Raw genomic sequence first — 22,215 nt, forward strand, 5'->3', positions numbered from 1 at the left:
ACCCCAAGCCCTGTGGAAACATGTTACTCTGCTTTGGGTCCAGTCCCACCCGTGCTTTAAAAATCCTTCTTATCCCATAAGGATCAAAAACCAGATGACAGGGTAGGCATCAGTGCAGGGCTTTTTGTTCAGCAATCCCAGTCCAATAAAAATAAATGAAATTCTCCTTGGTTATTTGCTTTAAGCGGAGTGGAGTGCTGCTCTGGGTTTCTCAGTGGAAACTGCATGCTGAAGAGCTGTATTTTCCAGTGCCTTGAGGCTGCTGGCAGAGGCAGTGTGAGATGCTCCTTGGCATGCCAGCCTCCTTGGGGGGCTTTTTTTGCAGGTCTACAGCTTTTTTTGGTGTGGGCTCAGCACTGGCTCAGCCAGCCCATCCAAGGCACCCTGGTTTGATGCTCTGAGGCATCACACACTTGCAGTGCCTGGATGTTGGGACTGAGACTGTGGGTGCTCGTTGCTTTTTGGGAGTGAGTTCCTGAGCTGAGCAGCCACAGCAGTTCTGGTATTGTTTATGTGGGAAATGGTGTCGGAGTCATGGAGAGTTTGTCTGCAGAGGAATTCTTAGCCCATGATTTAAAGGTGGGCTTAGCAGGCAGGTGACCAGCACCAGCACCCCTGAAGTGACTTTGTGGCTGCTGCTTGAATGCAGCTCCTTTTCTTTGTGTGCAGCACAATGAAATGAAACTCAGATTAATCCTTCTAATCTCTTTGGGAGTTTCTTGGCCTTAATAGTTTAAAAAGAAATCGGCTTTGGATACTCAAAGAAAAGTGAATTGGATGAGCTTCTGTCTGGTGGCTGAGTAGACTGAAAACTGCCTCTTGCATTATTAGAGCTGTAATCACTTTTGGGTTGAGTTCTTAAGAAGTTACATTTTGGCATGAGGTTTCAGCCTTTTGTCCAGGGGGGTAACTTCAGAGGAATGAATCCTGCTTCCCAGAGCAAAAAGTATTCATTGCTTCCTGAGCTGGACTGTAACGTGCTGGTGCATGGTAAAGGATGTGTGTTGCCAAAAATTTCTTCCTATGGCCTTATATGCATCATGGGGGTCTTTAAAATGTCAATAAAGAAAATAAACCTTCTGTAATTGGGAGGAAAAAGGAATATACTCTAGAATAATGTCCCTGAAGCAAGAGTTATATTTATTGGAAAGATCAGCAGACTTTGGGCTATGACTCACATTTGGAGGCGAAAATTGCGCTGGCACATGTGATTCTACACCCTTTGCCTGCTCTGCCCTCCTGCCCTGCCCACGCCACTGCTTTCCATGGGAAGGGCCAGCACCTTCCTGTAAACAGGGCAGAGTTTGAGTTTTGCTAAATAGGCTGAGCAGTAACTCTGGAGGAGTTGGGTATTCCCATCCGTGACCCAGCTTTTCCCTTGTGCTTTCCCAGAGGATTTGGGTGGTGGTGCTCTGAGCCAGGCTCTGGAGGGAGGGGGGTGCTGGGAGTGTGTGGGCAGGGAAGGTGTGGGGCAGTGTCTGCTGGCAGATGGTCAGTGTGGCAGCCCAAGGGGAAGCTCTGGACAGTGGGACTCTCTGCCTCCAGTCTGTGCCATGGCAGGATCTCCCTGCTGTGGTCAGCAGCAAGACCTCTGCTCACCCAGCTTGGCAGTGACCTGGCAGCAGCAGCAGCCACTGAGGGGGTTTGCTGCAGCACAGTGCTTTGCAAAAACTTCCTTTGGGCACCAGTGTTTCCTTCCACTTCCATTTCAACAAAGTGTTTCAGTGTGCTGTTACAGGCACAGATCTGCTTCCCGGGCTGATGAAAATGTGGAAACCTGGGGAAGCTCCATGGGAGGGAAATGTTTGTCATCTGAATCTTATCCACTTACTGGAAAAAAATCTGTCCTTGCATCTCTCTTCATGCAAAGACAGTGTTAATGTCTGGTCCTTGCACAGAAGGACCAAGGAGGGGTCAGAGGACACTTCATGTACTGTGCTGGAAGCCTCAGTGCTTTTGTAGGAACCACTACAGCATGTCCTGACATTACCATGCTTTTAAATCAGCAGAAGTTTCTCAGAGCAGCACTGTGCAGAGTGGTTGTGTGGCATTACTGGCAGCACCAATGCCAAAGGTCCCTGCTGTGCTCTGGCTGTGTGTGTAGCCCTGCTCTCCTGGGCTGTGGGGCAGGGGGACGGAGCTGCCTGGGGCGTGTGTAGAGTTGTACAATGAAACAGCGGAGGCACCATGGCTTCCAGGAGATGTGTGCAGGAGGGGATCAGGGCAGAGTGCCTGGGCATGAGTGTGGTTGCACCAAAGCCAGTCCCCTCAGGCAGGGACCTCACTTTGTCCATCACAGCTCAGAAACAGCCTTTATGAGCGGGCAGCAATGAAAATGCTGAGCGGGGATATTGCAGCTCTCGCTGTTGTATTGGCCGCTCCACAGAGCTGAGGAAACAAGGTCAGATTAAATATGTGTGGAGGAAATTGGCAGGTCTCCTTTGGCTATAAAAGCAGCTGAAATTCTTACTCTTGGATCTGGGCAGAGAAGGTCTGGTGGACAGTCCACATACCTCCTCGTGCCTTTTAAATTAAGTGTGTTGGAAGGAGATGCTGGGTAATGCTGGATGGGCTCCTGACATTTTGTTTTCGTACCAGGGCTGGGTGGACAGCAGCATGGTACTCTCCTAATTAATGCTAATGGGCCTGCTGCTGGCCAGGCACGTGGCTGGGACCATGTGTGGGGTGAAGGGCTTGGCAGGGGCTGGCTGCTGTCTCACAGGGTTTGCTTTCCCCAGGAGAAGATCGGCTGGCGTAAGGAGGCATCCCACCTGCTGGTCTTCACCACGGATGATGTGCCCCACATAGCCCTGGATGGGAAGCTGGGGGGGCTGGTGCAGCCCCACGATGGGCAGTGCCACCTGAACGAAGCCAACGAGTACAGCGCGTCCAGCCAGCTGGTGAGTGGGGCACGGGGCCAGCCCTCAGAGACCTCAGGGGCTGGAGGAGCTCTCTGGAGATCAGCCAACCCCTGCTCCAGCAGCTTTTGGCAAATGCAGGGCCTGGTTTAACCCAGCTTCTGCAATTTGCAAATAAAATTTGCTCTTCCTTTGGGCATTCCCCCATAGTGAATGCTTCTGTGATGGTCAAAAATGAGTTGGTGACTTAGTGAGTTCCTTCAGAGCTCATTACAAGGGATGGAAAAGTAACTTTGTGTCCTGAAGGGCATTACATTTTGCCTGCAATGTGTAGAAGGAATGTGTCATCCCTTTTCTAAAATATGTCTGAGGAGGATGGAGTCTGAGGACTGTGCAGAGGACTCCTCCTGAGGAGAGTGTATCTACCTTGATGTGACTACACTAGCAAGTACAACAGAATGCTGCTCTTTTATTCACAGCCTTTGAGCACAACACTAACATAAGTCTTAGTAATAAACAGGCAAACTAGCCCTTTTTAAAAATTGAACTCAGTGGAGGAAACTTCTGGGATGAATGAGCACTTGCCTGCCCCTTCATTATCCCATCCTTCTGCAGAATGCTGCTTTATTCAGCAGATCACATGCACTAATTATGATTTTTGTTCCTGAATGTCACCCTGTGAGGGGAGGGGAATCTGGATGGCTGTGTTAAGGTCAGAAGCTGGGCTCTACAGTGGAACCCCCTGTGCAGTCCTACCAAGTGGATGTATGTGTAAGGGACCACAGTCCCGAAACTGGCTCCCTTATGTGGAGTAAATGCTGAGGAGATGGCATGGAGATGCTGCTTGGTGTTTCCATGTTTGAATCTCAGAGGGTTGCAATCAGTCCTCCAGTCTTCAAGTAAATGAGATGTTTTTTTCCAAGGGCAGCACTTCAGAAGCAGGCAGGAGTTTTGAACTTAAGCTGGTGTCGTGAAACTGAGCCCTGGGTCATTATTTTGTTGTTAGAGCAGCATCTCTCTGCCATCCTCTCTGCCTGGGAAATCTGCAAGAATTAAAGAGTTTATTGTAATCTCTTTATGGTCCCACTTTGCAGAAAGAACAGGCAATGGATGTTTCTGCTTTGGGAGAAAAAATTTGATACATTCCCACATTCTGTAGTCCTAGATCTCCCTGCCTCGCATCCCTTGAGGTAGCAGCCGTTTAGCACATGTGCATTTGCTGATGGCAAAATAGGAAGTGGAAAGAAATAACCCAGTGTTTTGGGTATTGCTGTGGCTAGTGGTGTTGTCAGTCAAGCATTTTAGTGAGCAGTGCTGTAGAAATATTTAACAGATTTCTACTATTTCAGTTAGAATTGTGCTCGTACATCAGGGACTTCATCCCACAACAAAACGCGCCATGTGTCTGGAATGAATTTTGCTATTGGGAAGAGAAGAGCGATGAAATTACTTTGTTTCTGTGTTACTCACCAGTCATTCTGCCTGGCTTTTTCTCCCCTAGGATTATCCTTCCCTGGCACTTCTTGGGGAGAAACTTGCTGAAAACAACATCCACCTGATTTTCGCTGTTACAAAAAATCATTACATGCTCTACAAGGTAAGTGCTGCCGAGTTGCCTGTGCTGGGGGGAGAGTGAAATGCTTCTTGAGGCCCTGGGGAGTGGAGGCAGCTGCAAGCATGTGTGCAGTGGCAAACGTGTGTGCAGTGGCAAACGTGTGTATGCAGTGATAAGAGTGCATACATGTGGCCACAGGCTGCCCGGTGCAGGCAGACAAGGCTCAGCCCTGCTGGTCCTTTCAGCAGAAAGCCCTAAAGCTCCTTAGAGCGAACAGATATATGTGTGTTAGTGAGCATGTGAAGAGCTAAAATAGGCTCCATGTTAATCGGGGTGTTCGGACGGCTGCCAGCGTGCAGCGTGCCAGAGAGCAGAAACCTGCTCGGCCCATTCTGCAGTGACTTAATCCCATTACCTAATCCTGCACAGCCTTTCTGCCCAGCTGTGTTTTTCCATCACGGAGTCCAGGGCCCTGACGTGCCACACACAATTTGAACTCTCCTGCCGTTCCTGCTCTCCCCTTCAAAAGGAAAGTTGACCCAAGGCACAAAGACCAACCTGTGTCTAGAGCTGCCCTGCAGGGTTTGCTGCTCTGTGGGTGCAGGCGTGGTGTTTCAGGCGGGGTTGCTTTTGGAAACCTCTGCCGAGGCCCTCGAGGGTCAAGCAGGAACAACAAGCAGCCCTGTTGCTATGGTGGGGATGCTGCTGTTCACCCATGGGGAGTGGGAGGGCTGAGTTGTTCTCCACCCCCTCTCCAGGGGATGCTCAGGGTTGGGAGGGGAGTGGGGACAGCCGCCCCTCCCTCCCTGCAGGGCCAGCTTTCCTGAGTGCACGGTGGCTGGTGTTCCCCCAGCAGCAGCAGAGCCCCAGGTATGTTTGTTCCTGACCCATGGCCATGAGCTTTGTTTAATATTTGACATGCTTCATTAGCAATGCTTTGCTTTTGAAAACTCCACATTAACTGGAGCCAAAATATACCATGTGCACCACTGGGTGATGGGGCAGTGTGTGTGGCCTGTGTCCCTGGCATGGGGTTAATCCCTTCTCATCCTCTGATTTCCACTCTGCACCTCAACATTTTAATTTTTCTTCTTTTTTTTTTTTTTTTTTTTTTTTTTCTTTTTAAGAACTTTACCACTTTGATCCCTGGAACAACAGTGGAGATTTTGCACAAAGATTCCAAGAATATCATTGAGCTGATTGTCAAAGCCTACAACGTAAGTGCATTTTAATATCCACAGCTGCTGAAGTGAGGAGGGCTAAGAGCTGGGCCAGCTCAGCTCACCCCAGTGAGCTCCACCCAGCTTGGCCTCCCCTGTCCTCTCCACACTGCTGGAGCTGGAATGTCCACCCTGGGGAGGGAGACAAGGTGTATGAGGAGGATGAGAAGCATGGATAGCCAAGAGAGCCCGTGGGACAGCAGAAATTTCACCTCATGTCTCTTGTGTGCAGAATTACCCACAAAACACAGCCCCTATCTAAAACAGATCTCTCTCAGAGATCTTCTACCTTCCAGTAGGTAAAATAGATTATTTCTTTGTTATCTGATGTTCAGAGGCCTCTCAAGGATGGGACTATGTCCAGATAAGGTCACATTCTTGCCTTGCTCTCCGTGCAGCCCACATTGGTTTTCAACACCCTATGAGTATCACCATGCTCCCAAAGGAGCCCTGCCTGCGTGGCACTGCCAGTGCAGCCTGCCCTGGCACAGTGACAGCAAGGGACCTGGAGTTGTACTGCTGAGCTGATGGTGTCCATCTCCATGGAGATCAGGGGAGCAGATCAATTAGAAGTAGATAAATTGCATGTTCGTAGCATAGTTAGTGTCAACATTTGTGTTGACCTCTCCCTGAATTCCTATGACTCAGGTTTTCATGATCTGCAAGGATTTTGCTGGATGTTGAGCATGGAGATGTGACCCCATAAGAGGTGAACTTGTTCATGTGTGGGACCTGTGGGCACAGCTTTCAATGGCTGCAGGCTCTTCTTGGTACTGTGTTCATTAGTGCAGGGAGTCAGTAAGAACTTCTTTGGAGGAGTTTACACATCCAGAATCCATGTGGGGTTGGGGTGTGCATTGCATGATCTGTAAAGTTCTTCCTTCTAGTCTCCCAGCTCCCTGCAGTTAAAGCAGCTTCTGGTTATGCCCTTGGGAAGAGTGCTTCCCAAACGTTCCCCCTCTGAGGAAGGCAGTGAACAATTAATGCTGCTAATGAGGCCCAGGACATGCTGCTAATCAAAAGCCCAGTTGTCCCAGTTTGTCTCTTGAGGTAGGAAGGTCTTGTGGTGGAGATGCTTGGTTGGGGAGAAAGGACTTAATATTTATTCCACGTTGACTTTGCATGTGGCCTCAGTGCCATCAGGTGAAAACCCCCCTTAGCCTTGTTTTTGCAGCTGTAAGATGCATCCATGCCTCCATTTCACCACCCCTCAAGCCTTTGCAGATCAATACAATGAAAACCATTGGGAACCCTGTGGCTGCACCACTGCTCCCTCCTTCTCTTTCCTTGTGAGCTTTCCAGCACAGCTGCCTGGAAACCACTTGGGTGCTTGACCAAGGTGCCCCATGGAGTGAGCTCTGTGGGCTGGCTGAGTGCTGAGGCTGGGGTTAATTTCTTGCCTGTTCAGCTGGTGATGGGTGTGGGTGGTACCCCCAGAGATGCTGTCAGGAGCCACAGTCAGCCCAGGGCCACCCAAACCTGGCACCTGCCCAGCCCATCTCCTCTTGGTAGCTTTGTTTTTTCCGAAATGGTGGAGGAAATTCTCACTGAAGGAGATGGCTAAAATTCTGTTTCCCAAATGAGAGTGAACCTTTTTTTAGTCCCTGTGCAAAGGGAAGTCTGAGCCTGGAGAAATCCTTCATCTGCAAACAGGACTGTCTTCTCCTGCGGGGTGGCAGTGGCTGATGTTCTGGGCCTGGCTCAGTCCCTCTCCCTCAGTGTTTTCTCCTTCTCTGGTCCTCTGTCATCTGCTTCCCCTCACTGATGCACACAGCAGACTTGCTCAGGGCTTATGTTACCCTCAAGATTCCTTTTCCTCATCTCTTCATCTTTCATCTCCCTTTTCATCTGCCCAGCATGCTGTCCCCTCTCCCTCATCCCACCAGGTGTGAAGCAAAAGAGAACAGGGACTGCTTTCTTCCTGCCCTTCCCCCAAATCTTACAATGCCTGGGAGATGGAAAAGCTCATGGGAGGCTGTGCCCAGACACAGGGCTGGGCTTGGGCTGATGAGAGCAAATGGGATGCTGGTTTAAGAAGCACTTTCCTAAACCAAATCCAGGCAGGTCCTGGGAGTGTTTCTTGTTGCAGCCACCAGTTGCCCTCCGTGGTGGCTGTGGTATTGTCAGAAGACACTGGGGTGTAGCAGAGCCAAGGGGCTGATAACAATGGCACTGCATTTGGGGTAACAGCAGGACCATACAGGGCTGATAAGAGGATTTGTGTAGGAACATAGGATGAGCCTGTGCAAGGCCATCCTGAGGCCTGGCCTGGTGTCCTGTTTTCTGCCATGCTCCCAATAGGATCCTCTGGGAAAGAAGAGAGAGGAGCACATCAGTGTAGCAGCTAATTTCTACAGGATGATTTGGCCACAACAGCATCCATAGATTAACTGGCAGTTGGCACACACAGCATTCAGCCCACAGGCAATGGATGCTCCATGTGGTCCCAGTTGTTACCCCATGAAAGCTTCTCTGTTACAGTAGAGAGATAGGAATTATTCCTTTCTTTCCTCAAGGACTGTTTAGATTCACCCGGCCAAAACTCATTTATTTCCTGTCCATTTCTACAAGCATTGGCTGTTTGCTGGCATGTGCACCCTGCTTTTGTCATCACATGTACTGGCAAGAGGTCTGAATTAGCACTTTTCCGTAATCTGGCCTCTTTGGTGAGGGCTGGGGACAAGGATGGAGCTGGAAGCTGGCTTTGGGTAATAAGCATATTTGTACAAAAAGCTCCATTTTGAAAAACTTTGTCGTTTTTGGACACCACTGGTATGAAAATCAGTTCCAGCCCTTGGAAGAATTAAACAAAACAATGTCATTCCGAATTAATATTTATAAACTTCATTTTGTTGTGACTTAAAAAGTCTGTGTATGCAGCAGGGAAGAGAGTTAAGAAGCAGAAGAAAGGGGTAGAAGCACACCAAAACCTCACAGATGGAAAATGCTCTTCACTTTGAAAAGTTTTTTCAAAGAAAGAGATTTCTCATTAATTTTTTCCCATGGTACTTTTTCCAGCTGACACTTATGAAAGGGTGCTTTTTGTTCAGCTTTTTCTTCTAAGAGGGAGAATACATTTTTCTGACCAGTTGGGTGGAATGAAGGAAGCAGGACAGAGTTAGTGCAGTTTCACATCTTCTCTGTGCTGCACAACAGACATTGTAGGACAACTGCCAGCGGAGAATCAGGCTTTGCACTTTGCTCAGGAGCTGGGTTATGGGGAGGAGAAGGTGCAGATGTGCACAGAAAGCTCTGACCTTCAATTCAGAGATATTCTGTTTCTGGTTGAGAAGGTTTTCTTCTTTGTCTTGTGCACCTGTATGTTTCCAGTGCTGGCTGCAGTGTCCATTGCACCCTGCAGGGGTGCCAGGCAGCTCCCTGTGAATCTAATTGAGATCATCAGAACTCTTCTGGGCTGGTTGAGTCAAACTCAACTCACAATGTCAATGTGTGTGCAGGGATGATTTTTTTTTCATATAGGTGCAGAGATGTCCTACCCACCCTCTGGAAACAGCAGGAGAAGAGACTGAAGCAGAAGAAACCATTCTGTCTTTGGGAGCTTGATGGGTTTGCTTTCCCCTTGTGTTTCCAGAGTATTCGGTCCAAGGTGGAGCTCACAGTCTGGGACAGCCCTGAGGACATTGGCTTGACCTTCACGGCCACCTGCCAGGATGGGTTGTCCTATCCTGGGCTCAGGAAGTGTGGGGACCTCAAAATTGGAGATACGGTGAGTCTGCCTTTTGATCTGTTCCCTGGAGAGGCTCTTTCACCTGCTTCCCTCCATTGATGAGTGGTTCTGGGCAATAAAACACAGTTTTGTTCATTTTCCTCTGCTCACCTCCTGATGATACAGAAACCCACAGAGAGTGGCTCTGCTAGAATTAGTTCTGGGTGGTGCCGGTCAGTCCAAGGTGAGCTGTGAGGAAAGAGGGAATACAGGCATCCTGTGTGCCATACTGAGCTAAAGGTCCTGATCAGGCAGCAGGATGCAATAGTCAAAAATGGGCCTTTTTCCCTCATTCACAGATATTCACATCACACTCTCACCTCTGAAATTCCATAGGCAGCAACCCTCCTCTCCTGTGTTCAGTTCCTAGATTGTAGGATGGCAGCACAGATTGAAATAAATATTAACGTGGCATAATCCATCCTGTGCTTTTTAAAAAGAAGTGAAGCTAAGCTTTGCTTGTTTAAATTGAGTGTTGATGCAGATAAATGAGTTGCTGGGCTGCAGGGCTAGGGCAGGGGGTCTCAGGCTGGTGGGGAATCTCCTCCCTTTCTTCAGACTTTTGCTGTCTGACGCCGTGGGTGTGGGTTCATTAGCAGCCTGACTGCCTTATTTGAGAAGAGTGACTCTGCCAACATACCTCAGGGCTCTCAGTGCTGTGACATATAAAAATAGTTTGAAAGAGTCAACAGTAGCTGGAGTTTTACCCCACCAAATAAGGATCATGTGAGATGTTAAACAGGGAAGTGGCCTTGCTTTTGCAACTGAATTTACTGGGTCCTGGATAGGTAGGTGAAAGCAATCCCTGTAGCTCCTTGGATGGCTCCAGCTGCTGCAGCTTGTGCCATAAAGGGTCTGGCTGTGAGTGCAGCAGGGAGCTGGCACCGCTCCATTTTAGGGGCACCCTGAGTGTCATGATGTGTGCACAGGGAGAGACACCACAGGATGGTGAGGTCATGTACCTCCATCCCCTCTTTTCAGCTGCTTTCTGCCCCACTGCTTTCAGGAGATTTGACTCCTGCTAAGGAAGTTTCCCCAAAGAGGATCATGCTGGCACTGCACCCTAATCTGCCAGGGCTTAGTGCTGGGGCTGTGGGTGTCAGCGGGTGAAAGGGAGCAGGATTACCCTGATCCCCTTAGCTTGCTCTCTGATCTCCTCCTCTGTAATTTGAGCTTCTCTCCTAATTGCTTCAGGCCTTGGGAATGGGAGGGGGCCCAGGGAGATTTCTGGGGGTGCAGCTCTCCTGCCAGGGGTGGCTGCTGTGTCCTCATCTGCACAATTCCCCTTGCCCTGTGGGACAGTGAAGTCAGTGAGAGCTTGAGGTGACCCCCAAATGTCCCCAGAGGGAAAGCATTCCTTCCTGAGGCCTAGGAAAGGGTCTCATTTCCTTGGAACAAGGTTAATCCTCCTTGCTAACTGGCAGCTCTGGGCAGCACTGACCAGCCCTAACAAAGAACAGGATTAAATCAGGGGCTGAGCAAGCAACCAAAGTATGGTCTTGGTTTTCTCAAGGAGAAAATCCCTGACACTGGATTGTAGCAACACAAAACGAGTAGGGGTGTGATGTATAACCATTTAATGATGTGCAGAACCCTTCTGAAGCCAGGCTTGATAGAAGCATCCATTCAAAATGGCCTGTGAGCAGCATGCCAAAAGCTTGGGACTGTGGGGCTGATACACATTTCCACGTGCAAATCAGGAGTCTCATAAAACCTTCTAAATCCATGATCTTATAGGCACCTTGGGCTCTTTGCTGTGTTGGTTAGATCTTGTTTTGAGAGAGTTTTCTATTTTTAATAGCATGAAAACTGGGTTATTTGCTAGAGTTTTGCCCTGTTTGTTTAATGGGAATAGGCAGGTTCCTTCCCACTGCACAGAAACCAGTGGTCCCGATGGGGAAAATTGCTGTGAATGGCTGACAGCAGAGAGTTTTAAAATGTTTTGGATTCCCAGCCCCTCACAGGACAGACAGATATTGGTGCTCTGAGCTGCAGGTGCCCTTGCTGGATGTGCAATTGTTTGGGTTTTTTTTTTTTGCACACCTGGGAACGAAGGTCTGACGCGCTGAGTTCTGTGGAATTGCTCCATGGATTTTCCCCAGCACATTTGCTCTTCCCTGCCAGGGAACACTGCTGGCAGCTGCTTTGGTGAAAAATGTATATTTTATGATTGGCTTTTCACAAATATTAAAATGAATATTATATGTGTTGTGTTAGAAAGTAATGCTGTATTAATTCTTTTAAGTAGTGTGTTAAATATAGTTTTAGGTTATAAAGAAAGTTAAAATAGAAACTATACTATTGTGAAAAACGCCAATCGCTTGTTTTTAAAATTTTTAAAGTTTAATAGTAATAAAATGGTTATAAAAATAGTAATACAATTAGAGTAATAATAATTTGGACAATTTGAATTAGGACAATATAAGACAATAGAGACAAAGAGTTATGGATGGTCCAGGTACCTTTTTCTGGGCAGCACGAGCGTTAACAGAGGATTAACCCTTAAAAACAATAACCTATTGCATATTCATACATCTCATACATGATGCATGAATTCCATTCAAATACAGGATTCTGTCTGGTCATGTCAACTTCTTCCTCTGAATCCTAACAGCGCCTTCGAGGCGGGAAGAAGTTTGTTTCTTCTGATAAGAGGGCAAAAAATTCTGAAAGATTTACGTGTCCTGTGGCTGCTATCTTGCTGCGAGTCCTTTCTTTAAAAAGTATCTTACATAGCACAGTTTCTATTTTAACATTTTTTATAACCTAAAACTATATTTAACACACTACTTAAGAGAATTAATACAGCATTACTTTCTAACACAACACATATATTCATTTTAATATCTGCGAAAAGCCAATCATAAAATACATGCATTTTTCACACTATGTAGGATACATTTTTTAAAGAAAGGACTTGCAGAGAAATAGCAGCCACAGGACACCTAAATCTTTCAGAGAAAAAGAATTTATTGCTCCATTATCAGAAGAAATGAACTTCTTCCTGCCTCGCTCATCTCTGATGACGCTGTTAGGATTAAGAGGAAGAAGTTGACACTGACCAGACAGAATCCTGTATTTGAATGGAATTTATGAATCACATATGAGATGTATGAATATGCCACAGGCTATTGCTTTTAAGGGTTAATCCTTTGTTAACGGGTGTCCTTTTTCGGGCTCTTGCGGCCCAGAAAAAGGTACCTGGACGTCTGTAACTCTTTGTCTCTATTGTCTCATATTGTCCTAATTCAAATCATCCAAATTATTATTACTACTCTAATTGTATTACTATTTTTATAACCATTTTATTACTATTAAACTTTTAAAATTTTATAACTGGGCTCCCAACTTCGGCCAAAGCGATTGGCGTTTTTCACAGCGCCCATCCCCTTCCATCTCCCCTCAGGTTTCCTTCGAGGTGTCCGTGGAGGCGCGGAGCTGCCCGGCCGAGGCCGCGTCCCACAGCTTCACCATCAAGCCGGCCGGCTTCCGGGACACGCTGGAGGTGGCCGTGAGCTACCGCTGCCAGTGCGGCTGCACGGGCCGGGCCGCGCCCGCCAGCGCCAAGTGCAGCGGCAACGGCACCTACGCCTGCGGGCTGTGCGAGTGCGAGCCCGGCTACCTGGGCGCCCGCTGCGAGTGCCGTGAGGGCGCCATGGGCGAGCTGCACCACGCGCTGTGCCGCGAGGCCGAGGGCAAGCCCCTGTGCAGCGGCCGCGGCGAGTGCAGCTGCAACCAGTGCCAGTGCTACGAGAGCGAGTTCGGCAACATCTACGGGCCCTTCTGCGAGTGCGACGACTTCTCCTGCGCCAGGTACAAGGGAGTCCTCTGCTCAGGTAGGAGCCTGTTCCCTCCCTTGGGCCCTTGGCGTCGTGGTCGTGAGGAAGCTGCCCCAGAATGGGGCTGGAGTGTGCAGGGAATCTGCCCTGTTTCTGCAAGAGTCTGTGCTCCCTTTCTGTTCCTTATGGGAATGAAGAGAGAGAGGTTTAGAGGCATCCACAACTAAGAGCAAAAATTGCATTATTCTCTGTTGCGGTGCGATGTAATAGCCTGTTTCAGTCATCCCAGTTCGTGTGCCAATCACCTCTCCCTTCCCCTCCCTTGCCCCTGCAGAGTGCTGTCTGTCAATCTTGACATTCCAGAAAGGGCAAAGTGATTGGCAAAGTTCAAAAGATTCCTCTCAGCCCTGGGGACATTGGGCCATCCAGATGTCATTTGTCCTCTGAGACTCCCCCACCCTTACCTGGTTGGTGGCACATCTACCCCTTCCCTCCCCCTCTCCCTGGGGTTCAAACACACAGCAACCACTTGGTTTGGGGTTCTGTTGGAGCTGTTGCTGGATTCAGAGGCTTGTGGGCCAGGCATAAAGCTCTGGATCCAAACCCTCCAGCAGAACCCGACTCCTTTCCTTCACCTCGCCTTGAAGCCTCTCCGTCAGAGGTAAACCTGAGCTCCTGCAGGCCTGGACTTGTCCCAAGCGCCCAGCTGGAATATCCAGCCAGCCAGAGGTGTCTCTGAGGTGAAACCACTACAGCTGCCACCTCTGGTCAAGCAGCAAGGGCCAGACGAACCCAAGCATGTTCCATCCAGCTATATTGGTATTAAATTCCAATACCCTCGGGCCCTCGGTGTCGTGGTAGTGAGAAAGCTGCTGGGTAGTGCCCCAGAATGGGGCTGGAGTGTGGAGGGAATCTGCCCTGTGTATGGAGGAGTCTGTGCTCCCTTTCTGTTCCTTATGGGAATGAGGAGGGAGAGGTTTAGAGGCATCCACAGTTAAGAGCAAAAATGGCATTATCCTCATCAGAACTGGGTTTCCAGCATTGGAGTCAAAAGCTGTCTCCCTGCATGTCAGGATCTCTAGCTTGTCAGAGTGACCCCGAGAAAATTTCGAAAGTCCCTTTTCCCAGCCCGGCACTCGAAGAAGGAGTCACAGCTCTTCATTTCTCGGTCTCAAGGTTGTTTATTATATCTTATCTATAAAATTCTTTCTCCTGTCCTGCCGAGGTCCATCCAGCAGGACAGTTCCAGGCACTCTGCCTGCCCCTGGGGCAGTGTTATGTCTTTATACTAAAAACTAGGTACACAATGTTTACAATTACTTTCCAACACCTATCACCTATGTGAGACAGTGAGCTTCTACTCTAAACCAATCTGTAAGTGCCAACATCACAGCAGAAGATGGAGGCCAAGAAGGAGAAAGGCTGGACACACCCAGTTCCCTCTATCTTGCCTCCTGAACCCCCATACCAGAAACCCTAAAATCTACTTTTCCACCCCGTGATAACTTCACTATTATTCTACCTAAACTGTTGTGGCTTGCTGATCTTCATATATGGTTGGTAATTTGCTCCACAGGCCACAATCAAACCCACAGGTGTTTTGGGCTCCATGCCAGGGCTTCTGAGCCCCCTGGCAGGGGTCCTGGCCATCCTGGACAGCCAGAGGGATGTCCTGGGTTCCCACACCTGCATCCCACAGAGATGAGCAGAGTCTTGGCTTTGGTGTTGTTATTTTGATTAACCATGCACGTCTCTTGCACACTGTTGTGTTTCCCCAGGAAAGAGTAAACCAGCACTGGCTTGAATCCCCCGAGGCTTTTTTGGTGTTGTCATAGGTTGGATTTTTCCTTTGTGTGCCATCCTTTCCTGCCTAGGCAGAAACAATCTTCTTTTAAAGATGAAGTATGTGGTGTAATCCCCTGGTGCGTCACAGGTGAAAGGAAAGATTGTGTTTCAGGCTGTTACTTATTAGAGAAAAGCTGTATTAAAGATTCCTAAAGCTGTTTTATGTATGGATTTTTCTCCCACTGGGAAAACAAGTCATTCACTGGGGAAGCTGTAGCCAGTCAGCTTTGCTCAAACAAAGGTAGACGAGTTATTTAGCTGTGTTTGCTAAAATGGTTTTAAAACCTCATCAGTCCAAGGTCAAATAATTTACCTTGAACATAATTGCCTGGATTAGCCCTCAGACATAATTCCCTCAGTTGGATCAGGGCAAAGGGCTGTTCTTTAAAATTTGCCTGCTTTGAAGCAAGTAAAATATTTCCGTAGCTGAAAACCTTGGACAAAAATTCCAAACAAGTGTAAGCTTGGAAAAAATAGTTACTTTTTATGTTTTCTCCAGGGAAGTGGTGTTTTTTCCACTGCTGTTTATCTTCCCCTGCATATTTCAGAGTGGGGCAATAAGCTGGTTGCAAGTTTCTGACTGTTTGAGGCGATTGTGTTGTTAGGTGGATAGAGGATGTTTGTGTTCATTTTCCTGCAGCCTGGCTAGTGGTTTTGTCAGTGCTGAAGATAAGGCAGGCAATGCTCTGGGTTTGGAATTGTTCTGGAGATTGGATCCCACTGGGATCCAGTGGGAAAGGCCAGTTCCACCCTGACAATGACTACCCAGACTGGGGAGGTCTGTGGGGCTCTCCCTGCTGGTGCATGAGTGGAAAGATGGGTGAGCAAGCACAAAAAAAGTGTTTGAAGGTAGAAAGGGGGTAAAGTTAAACTCAGCTGTGAAGTGATTAGGAGCACTGCTGCCTGGGAGTTCTCCAGAAGACCACATTGTTTTGATAACTTCATCCCACCCATAAGGAGAATATTTAAAAGCAAGCAGGGCATCAGTGCTATAAAGAGAGGTTGTAATTTACTGGTGTAGCTGTTGCTGCAAAAGAAGGACTCACCTCTGCTCAAATTTCCTTTCCAGCAGGAGGGCTAGAGCTCTGCTGCTCCACAGGAAAGCAAGTTATGTACCTTCTGTTGCACCTGCTTGCCTCTGTCCCTGTGGAGGATGTCTGGTGCTGGGAAGCACATCATAGCTGGTTTGGGATTTGCTGAAGTTTTTAAAAGTAATTTAAAAGTCCTTTTTATAGCTATGAAAGAAAACAAAGGGTAGGCTGAGGCCAAGGAAGCTTTTTGCTTGAGGGGTAGGATGGAGTCTGGCATGGCTGCATGAGTTGTGATGCTAAATCTGAATTGTAGCAAGCACTGTGCCAGTGACAAAGCATTTTGAGGTGATTTTGTCAGGCCAAGAGGTTTGGGATTTCCCAGCCCACCACAAGCTTGCATGGCAGGGCTGTGCCCAAGGCTGCCCCTAACAAACAGCCCTGTGCTGCACAAACACTGCTGGGGGCTTCCAGCACACCATGCTCTCTGCCCCCTACAAATGGGACCTTTTCAGAAGAGACCATGTGTTTAGCTCAGCACTGAACATCTGTCCTCCAGCACATGTAGACTTGGATGCCAGAAGGGTGTGGGTGATGCCTTGGGAGCAGGTTGATTCTCAGGGCAGTCTCTACGGCGGCTGGTTGCTGTTTTTGTTCCTGCTGGGGGTGAAATGACACCCTGCCCTCACTCTGTCATTTCCTGGGCACAGTGTCTGTCCCTGAAAGGCTCTGTCATCCCTGTGCCTGTCACTCTCTGGGGGGAGTGCAGGTTTTAGCTAAAGCACAAACCAAGAAAGCAGAGTGTAGGGAGATGTGATTTTGCAGCAGATTATTGTCCCTGTCCTTGCTTGGGAGTTTCTTGGCTTGGACCCATGAGGGAAACTCATCACTGCTGTCAAGAGTTTTGTTTATACTCGTTGAATCCTCTGGCTGCATAGAAGGCAGTCACTGCCTCTCAGTGCATTTCTGATGACTGCCTGTGCTTAGAACAGTGGAACCCAGGCTCAGGTTTAGCACACAGGCTGTGGTGTCCCCCATCAAAGGCATTCACACCTGCCCCAGCTGTTGAACAAGGTGATGCCATGAACAGGAATGCCCATCCCACACAGAGCTGATGAGATAACAGCCAGTCCAACCTGAGCTGAGGTTCTGGGGAGCACCAGGAGGAGAGCACAGATTTCTGAGCTCAGAGGTAAAAATGCACTCGGGCAAACTGCTTTGCACTTCCATGGCTGTGGCATGAGCCCGTCACCCATCTGTGCAGGCATTTCTTCCTTTTATGATGTGTATAAAGCTGTCCCCATTGAGTCACTGCCATGGCACAGGGATGGGTGGCATGTTATGCTCAGACATCCTGTATTCCCAGCAGAAGCCAAGTGGGGTTGAAATACTCTGAAATGAACTTGTTTCTTGTCTCTTGGCATTTGGTCCTTTGGCTAGGAAAAAAAATTAATTCTTAAGTCCGTTTATAAATATTGGAGCCTCATTTTTGTCAGCATTTGAGAGGAGAGATGCCTGCAGACAGTGCTGTCTATGCCTCCAGTCCTTTTGTAGTCCCCCTCATGAAGTGGAGAAGCAGATTTTGGGTGAGAAAGAATCTAAAGAACCAGCAAGATTTAATTCCTGTTAGTGGGAGGTTTAACATGCCTCCTGCATCTGTGAGGGAAGTGGGAAAAGGGAGTAATTTATAATGTGGAGTAAATGTTAATTCCAGTTGCATCCAACTCAGAATCAATGTCACTTAGTCACTAATAAGTGACATTTGTTCTGCTGCCCCCCAAGGCCAGGTAACAGCTCTAGAGCAGCTGTTTCAAGCCATTAATCCAGCTTCTGGAGGGGCCATAAGGGATGGGTTACACAAGTATTCTGTTCTTACAAAAGAAATTCAGCTGGGTTATCTGCATCACTGTGCTCTGACAAAGCAGGCAGAGGCTTCCCAAACCCTCAAATGCTTTACTCCCAGTTTTACTTTGGGTGGAGAGGTTGCCTTTTTGCATTGAGATCTTCAACACATCCCTCTGTCCCCTCTACTCTGAAATGTGGGTGGCTGTGGGAGAGGGCAGAAAGCCCTCCTGCCTGCAGCTGGGCTGGGGAAGGGGCAGCTGGCTGCACAACCCACAGGCTTTTGAACTCCTTGGCTGCCTGCCAGGCACTTTGACAAAGGAGGAAACATCTCTGCCCTAATTGCATTCCTGAGGGTCCCATAAAACAAGGTGGCAGGAGGGAGGAGAGGCCCCAGTAAGGGCATCACACATTTGCCTCTAATGAAGAAAGACTGCTTGTTGGAGACCAAGCTTCATTAGTTTCAGTTGCTCCAGACCTATTTTTTCTTGGATGGGGGGACACAGAGTAATATGGCATCATATGGGTCTCTAAAGAAATTTCCCCTTACCCACCACCACTGTTCCCCAGCTCCCTGTGTGAGTGTCATTTGTGTGCTCTTCAGTCAGGACCCTGGCTGTGCACATCACTAATTACAGAGAGCACTTGTCATGCTGTAGCCCTTCCACCCCCTAAAACACAAAAGATCTCATCCCAAAAATCCATACTGCCTGAGCAACACAGCAGCTACTGATGGTGGTCCAGCTTTGGGGAATCACGTCTTTTGTGGTTTCTCTTCTTCTTTTTTTTTAGAATTGGACAATACATCAGATTTATGAACAGTTTTGCATCAGTAAATGAAGCTAGTCTCCCTAGCCTGTGAGCAGCTGTGAGCATCTGAGCTGGTTAAGGTGACTGAAGGTCGTGGCTGGCTGAAGCACAGCACGGTGGGGATGCCCTGGAGCACAGGAGCTGGGCTGGCCTCCCTTGCCAGCACAGGGCTTCCAGTGACACAGAAAACTCAGATCAGCAACAGAGCAGCGGGTGTCACATCTGCAATACGTGCAAGTGTCAGAATCACTTCTGAGATGGGATGTGGGAAGGGACAGCTCATTGAAAATTGGGGGTTTATTTTGCAGAGAGTAGCCAAGCTGACGTGTGATGTGGCTCCAGCTGCCCTGCTGAAACCACTGCATAAACTGCTGAGCTCATTCAAGTCCTCAGTATTTACTTCTGAATGCTTCCTCTCTTGGTTTTAGTAAATAGGGAAGCTCAGGGAGGTTTCAGCCTGTACTAAGGCCCATGGAGATAAGGCTTTTTTGTTTTGTTTTGTTTTGTTTTAACACGCCTCAAATTAGAAACCTCACTCGTGCGTTTGCAATTTGTTTTCACTGTACCCTGTCCATAACACATTTTACAGCCAGTGGGGTGATGGCTCAGTGCCAGTGCCCTGGTTTCAGGTCCTGCATGCTTTGAGAGTGGCACTTGGGTTTGATTCCCCTGCTGGTATCTCCACCCTGGGGATTTGGATGGGATCTGTTACTACACAAATCACTGTGCCCATGGACACATCATCTGGAAATAGACTTTGTTCCACATGTACTTTTGTAGTTACTGTTCACCTACCCAGTGGTGAATAAAGCTACCATCCTGGGTGGCAATAACAACTGCCTCTTGGATGGAGGATGCTGGTGTGCATCTGAAAGCTCAGATCTGAGAATAAAGGTGATCCACATCTTTCAGACACACAACAGCATTTTACTTTTGATCTTAATTACTTTCATTCCTAATACCTAAATTTTTTACCTGAAGCAACTGTTAAGAAAGAAATGGGTAGTATTTGATTTGTTAACCTCTGAGGTGCAGGTGATGTTTGAGTGTGGTTTGGGGAGGAAGGAGATCTTCCTCTGTGCCCACTGCCTGTGGTTGTGCTGCATGTGGGGTGGCTTTTGATGAATGTACCCCTGCTAGAAGGGAAGAGGGTGGCCTGTGGCAGAAAGAAGAGAGGGAACAGAGCCTAAACCACATCTGCAATGTTTCCTTTTAGTCACGTCAAGTCTTGTAATCTTGTAGGTTTTTCTGAGCACTGCTTGTAAAAGAGAACCTGAAGGGGAGAGACAAAAGGGCCATATAGATATGGAAGTTAAAAATAATCCTTTGGCTGTTGCTAAGTGCTAGTGCAGCTGTGAGCCGGGCAGCTGCAGGGGATGCAGCTCTGTCTCTGGGGCAGCTGCCCCGCAGGTCAATCCCTCTGTGCTTCCCCTGTGGGAGGAGGACGGGGAGCTCACATCTCCCAGCATATTTGAAGCTTATTTTGGTGACAGAGGATGCAGTGTCAGCTGGGGTCACTGTGCTGCAGCCTCACAGTACCAGTTGCTTTGTGAGCAGTCCCAGTCATTAGCGGCAGGTTGGGGGCTCAGGGGTCAGTGGCTGCGGGTGCTGTCGGGTGCAGGGCATGGGAGAGTGCTCGGGGGTGACCAGAACCAAGTAAAGCCCTCTGAAACAAACCCCTGTGTCATTAGGGTGTTGTAGCACTGTGAATGCCCCTTTTCCCACCAAAGAGCAGGGTAGGAGGAGGAGTCTGGGCTGGAAGACACAGCAGTCTGTGTGTGTTGTCACACTGTGTAGGGCACAGGGTGCCCTTGGCAGCCCACAAACCTGGTTTCAGGCACCCTGAGGTCTCCTGTCTACAGTGCCCCTTGCAGAGCCCAGGGGACCTTATCCCCAGAACAGACCACAAGGAGATGGCACTGCTGTAGCATCTCTCTTTTACAATGTGGTCAAAACTCAGAATGCATGTTTATTTTCAAGCTTCCTAAAGACCTTTCTCCTTGGTCCATTCCCATTTGGCCTTTGCTTTTATCACCTGCAGGAGCTGCTCAGCCAAGGGTCCTGTCCTGAGATACCTGGGAGCCAGAGAATAAATGGATAAAACAAAATAATCCCCCTGAATAAGAAGGAAAAAGAAACCTCTGACTTGCTGTGTCCCATAGCTGTGAGGAGCTGAGGCCAGAGCACCTGTGCTTGGTGTCACTCTTGGGTGGGCATCCCCTCTCCAGCTTACATCCCTCCTCCCCCTGGGAAACAGGTTGGCTCCAGTAAGAATAGACTACAAACATTTAATAAGGAACAAATCTAATGGGGCACCTCTGCTGTCCTCTTCATTTTCTAGGGTTAAACTGCAAAGCTGTTCTGCTGACTCTCATCACATGGATTGCTGTAAAGAAATAGGTTTAGGTCAGCTCCATTTATTCCAGTCCAGTGGGTCAGCTTAAAAAAAAAAAAGTAAGGACCAGGTCAGCTGGAGCAGGCAGGGCTGAGGACTGTGGTGGGGAAGAGCAGTCAACTGAATCCACCTTCATCCTGCTCAGATTGATGCCACTGTTCCTGCTTACAAGCTCCCTGCAAATGCTGTTTGGCTGTTTGTCCAGCGTCATTTGGCTGCATAATGTCTAAGTCCCAAACCAAGAAAAAGGTTTGTTTTGTTTTCTTTAAATGTGTGTTTCTGTAAACCAGATCTTTTCTTAGGCCATCTGTTGAACTGTTGGTATTCCTGCTTGCCCTCCTGTAGAGTGTGGGACTGCCATGCTGTTGCAACATTTTGGAGCAGCAGTATGTGATTGCTCAAGCAGTGATGTAGAAAACGTTTCCACAGGTGAGAAGGGAACTGTGGAGGCTCCTGCTGCTGCTGACACATGTGGGATGTTGGCTTTTAGGCCTTGTTCTGGCAACAAGAGCTGGTGTCTGAGCCCTGGGGTCATCCTGGGCTGCTTCCCGTGGGTCTGGCCATGCTCTGCCAGACAGCAGTGAGCTCTGAGAGCAGCACTTGAACCCTCTCAGCCTTTAGTGTGGAGTGTCATTGAGAAAGTCTGCTCTTCACACAGTGTGAGGAGGAGCAGACACTGCAGGGACATGGCTGGGACACGCTCACCTGAGGCTGTGGGCAGCCTGCAGTGCTCTGTGTATCATGAGCTCCCTGTGCCAGGGTGGCACCTTCTGTGCAGGGAAGGCTTATTTGAGGGCAGGGACACCCAGCCCTGAGCTCCCAGATGATTTGAAAGGCTGTAGAGAGATTCCACACTAGGCCTGTGTGAATGGCTGGCTGGTAGTAGCACTCCTCTGTAGAATTGTTTGATTTTAACTTGTAAGCAAAAGGTTCCTAAGCATTAGCCAGGACCAAATTCAGCAGGGTGTCCTGTGGTGGTCTGGGTGTGCTCATCTCCAGGAGCCCATGGTCCCAATGCACAGAGGGGCTGAGCCACGTGGGAGGTGTTTGCATTCCAGATTTCATCTTCATGAAGTCTGGCACACAGATCCTCAGTGGCCTTTTGGAGGAGCATGGGGCTGACTTAGTGTTTACTCCCATCTCCAGTCCTTGGGCG

General features: G+C 48.6%; 1 protein-coding gene across 1 annotated transcript in view; it reads left to right on the plus strand.

The window, feature by feature from the left end:
- ITGB5 (integrin subunit beta 5) overlaps positions 1–22,215 on the plus strand; it is a 57,914-nt gene that overhangs the window by 21,913 nt on the left and 13,786 nt on the right. Inside the window, exons 6-10 of the mRNA XM_063161740.1 lie at positions 2,739–2,900; positions 4,360–4,455; positions 5,541–5,630; positions 9,226–9,360; positions 12,767–13,196. Coding sequence (XP_063017810.1) covers positions 2,739–2,900; positions 4,360–4,455; positions 5,541–5,630; positions 9,226–9,360; positions 12,767–13,196 — 913 coding nt within the window. The remainder of the gene's footprint in view (positions 1–2,738; positions 2,901–4,359; positions 4,456–5,540; positions 5,631–9,225; positions 9,361–12,766; positions 13,197–22,215) is intronic.

This window comes from Melospiza melodia, chromosome 8 (genome assembly GCF_035770615.1).
Source record: "Melospiza melodia melodia isolate bMelMel2 chromosome 8, bMelMel2.pri, whole genome shotgun sequence".
NCBI lineage: Eukaryota > Metazoa > Chordata > Aves > Passeriformes > Passerellidae > Melospiza > Melospiza melodia.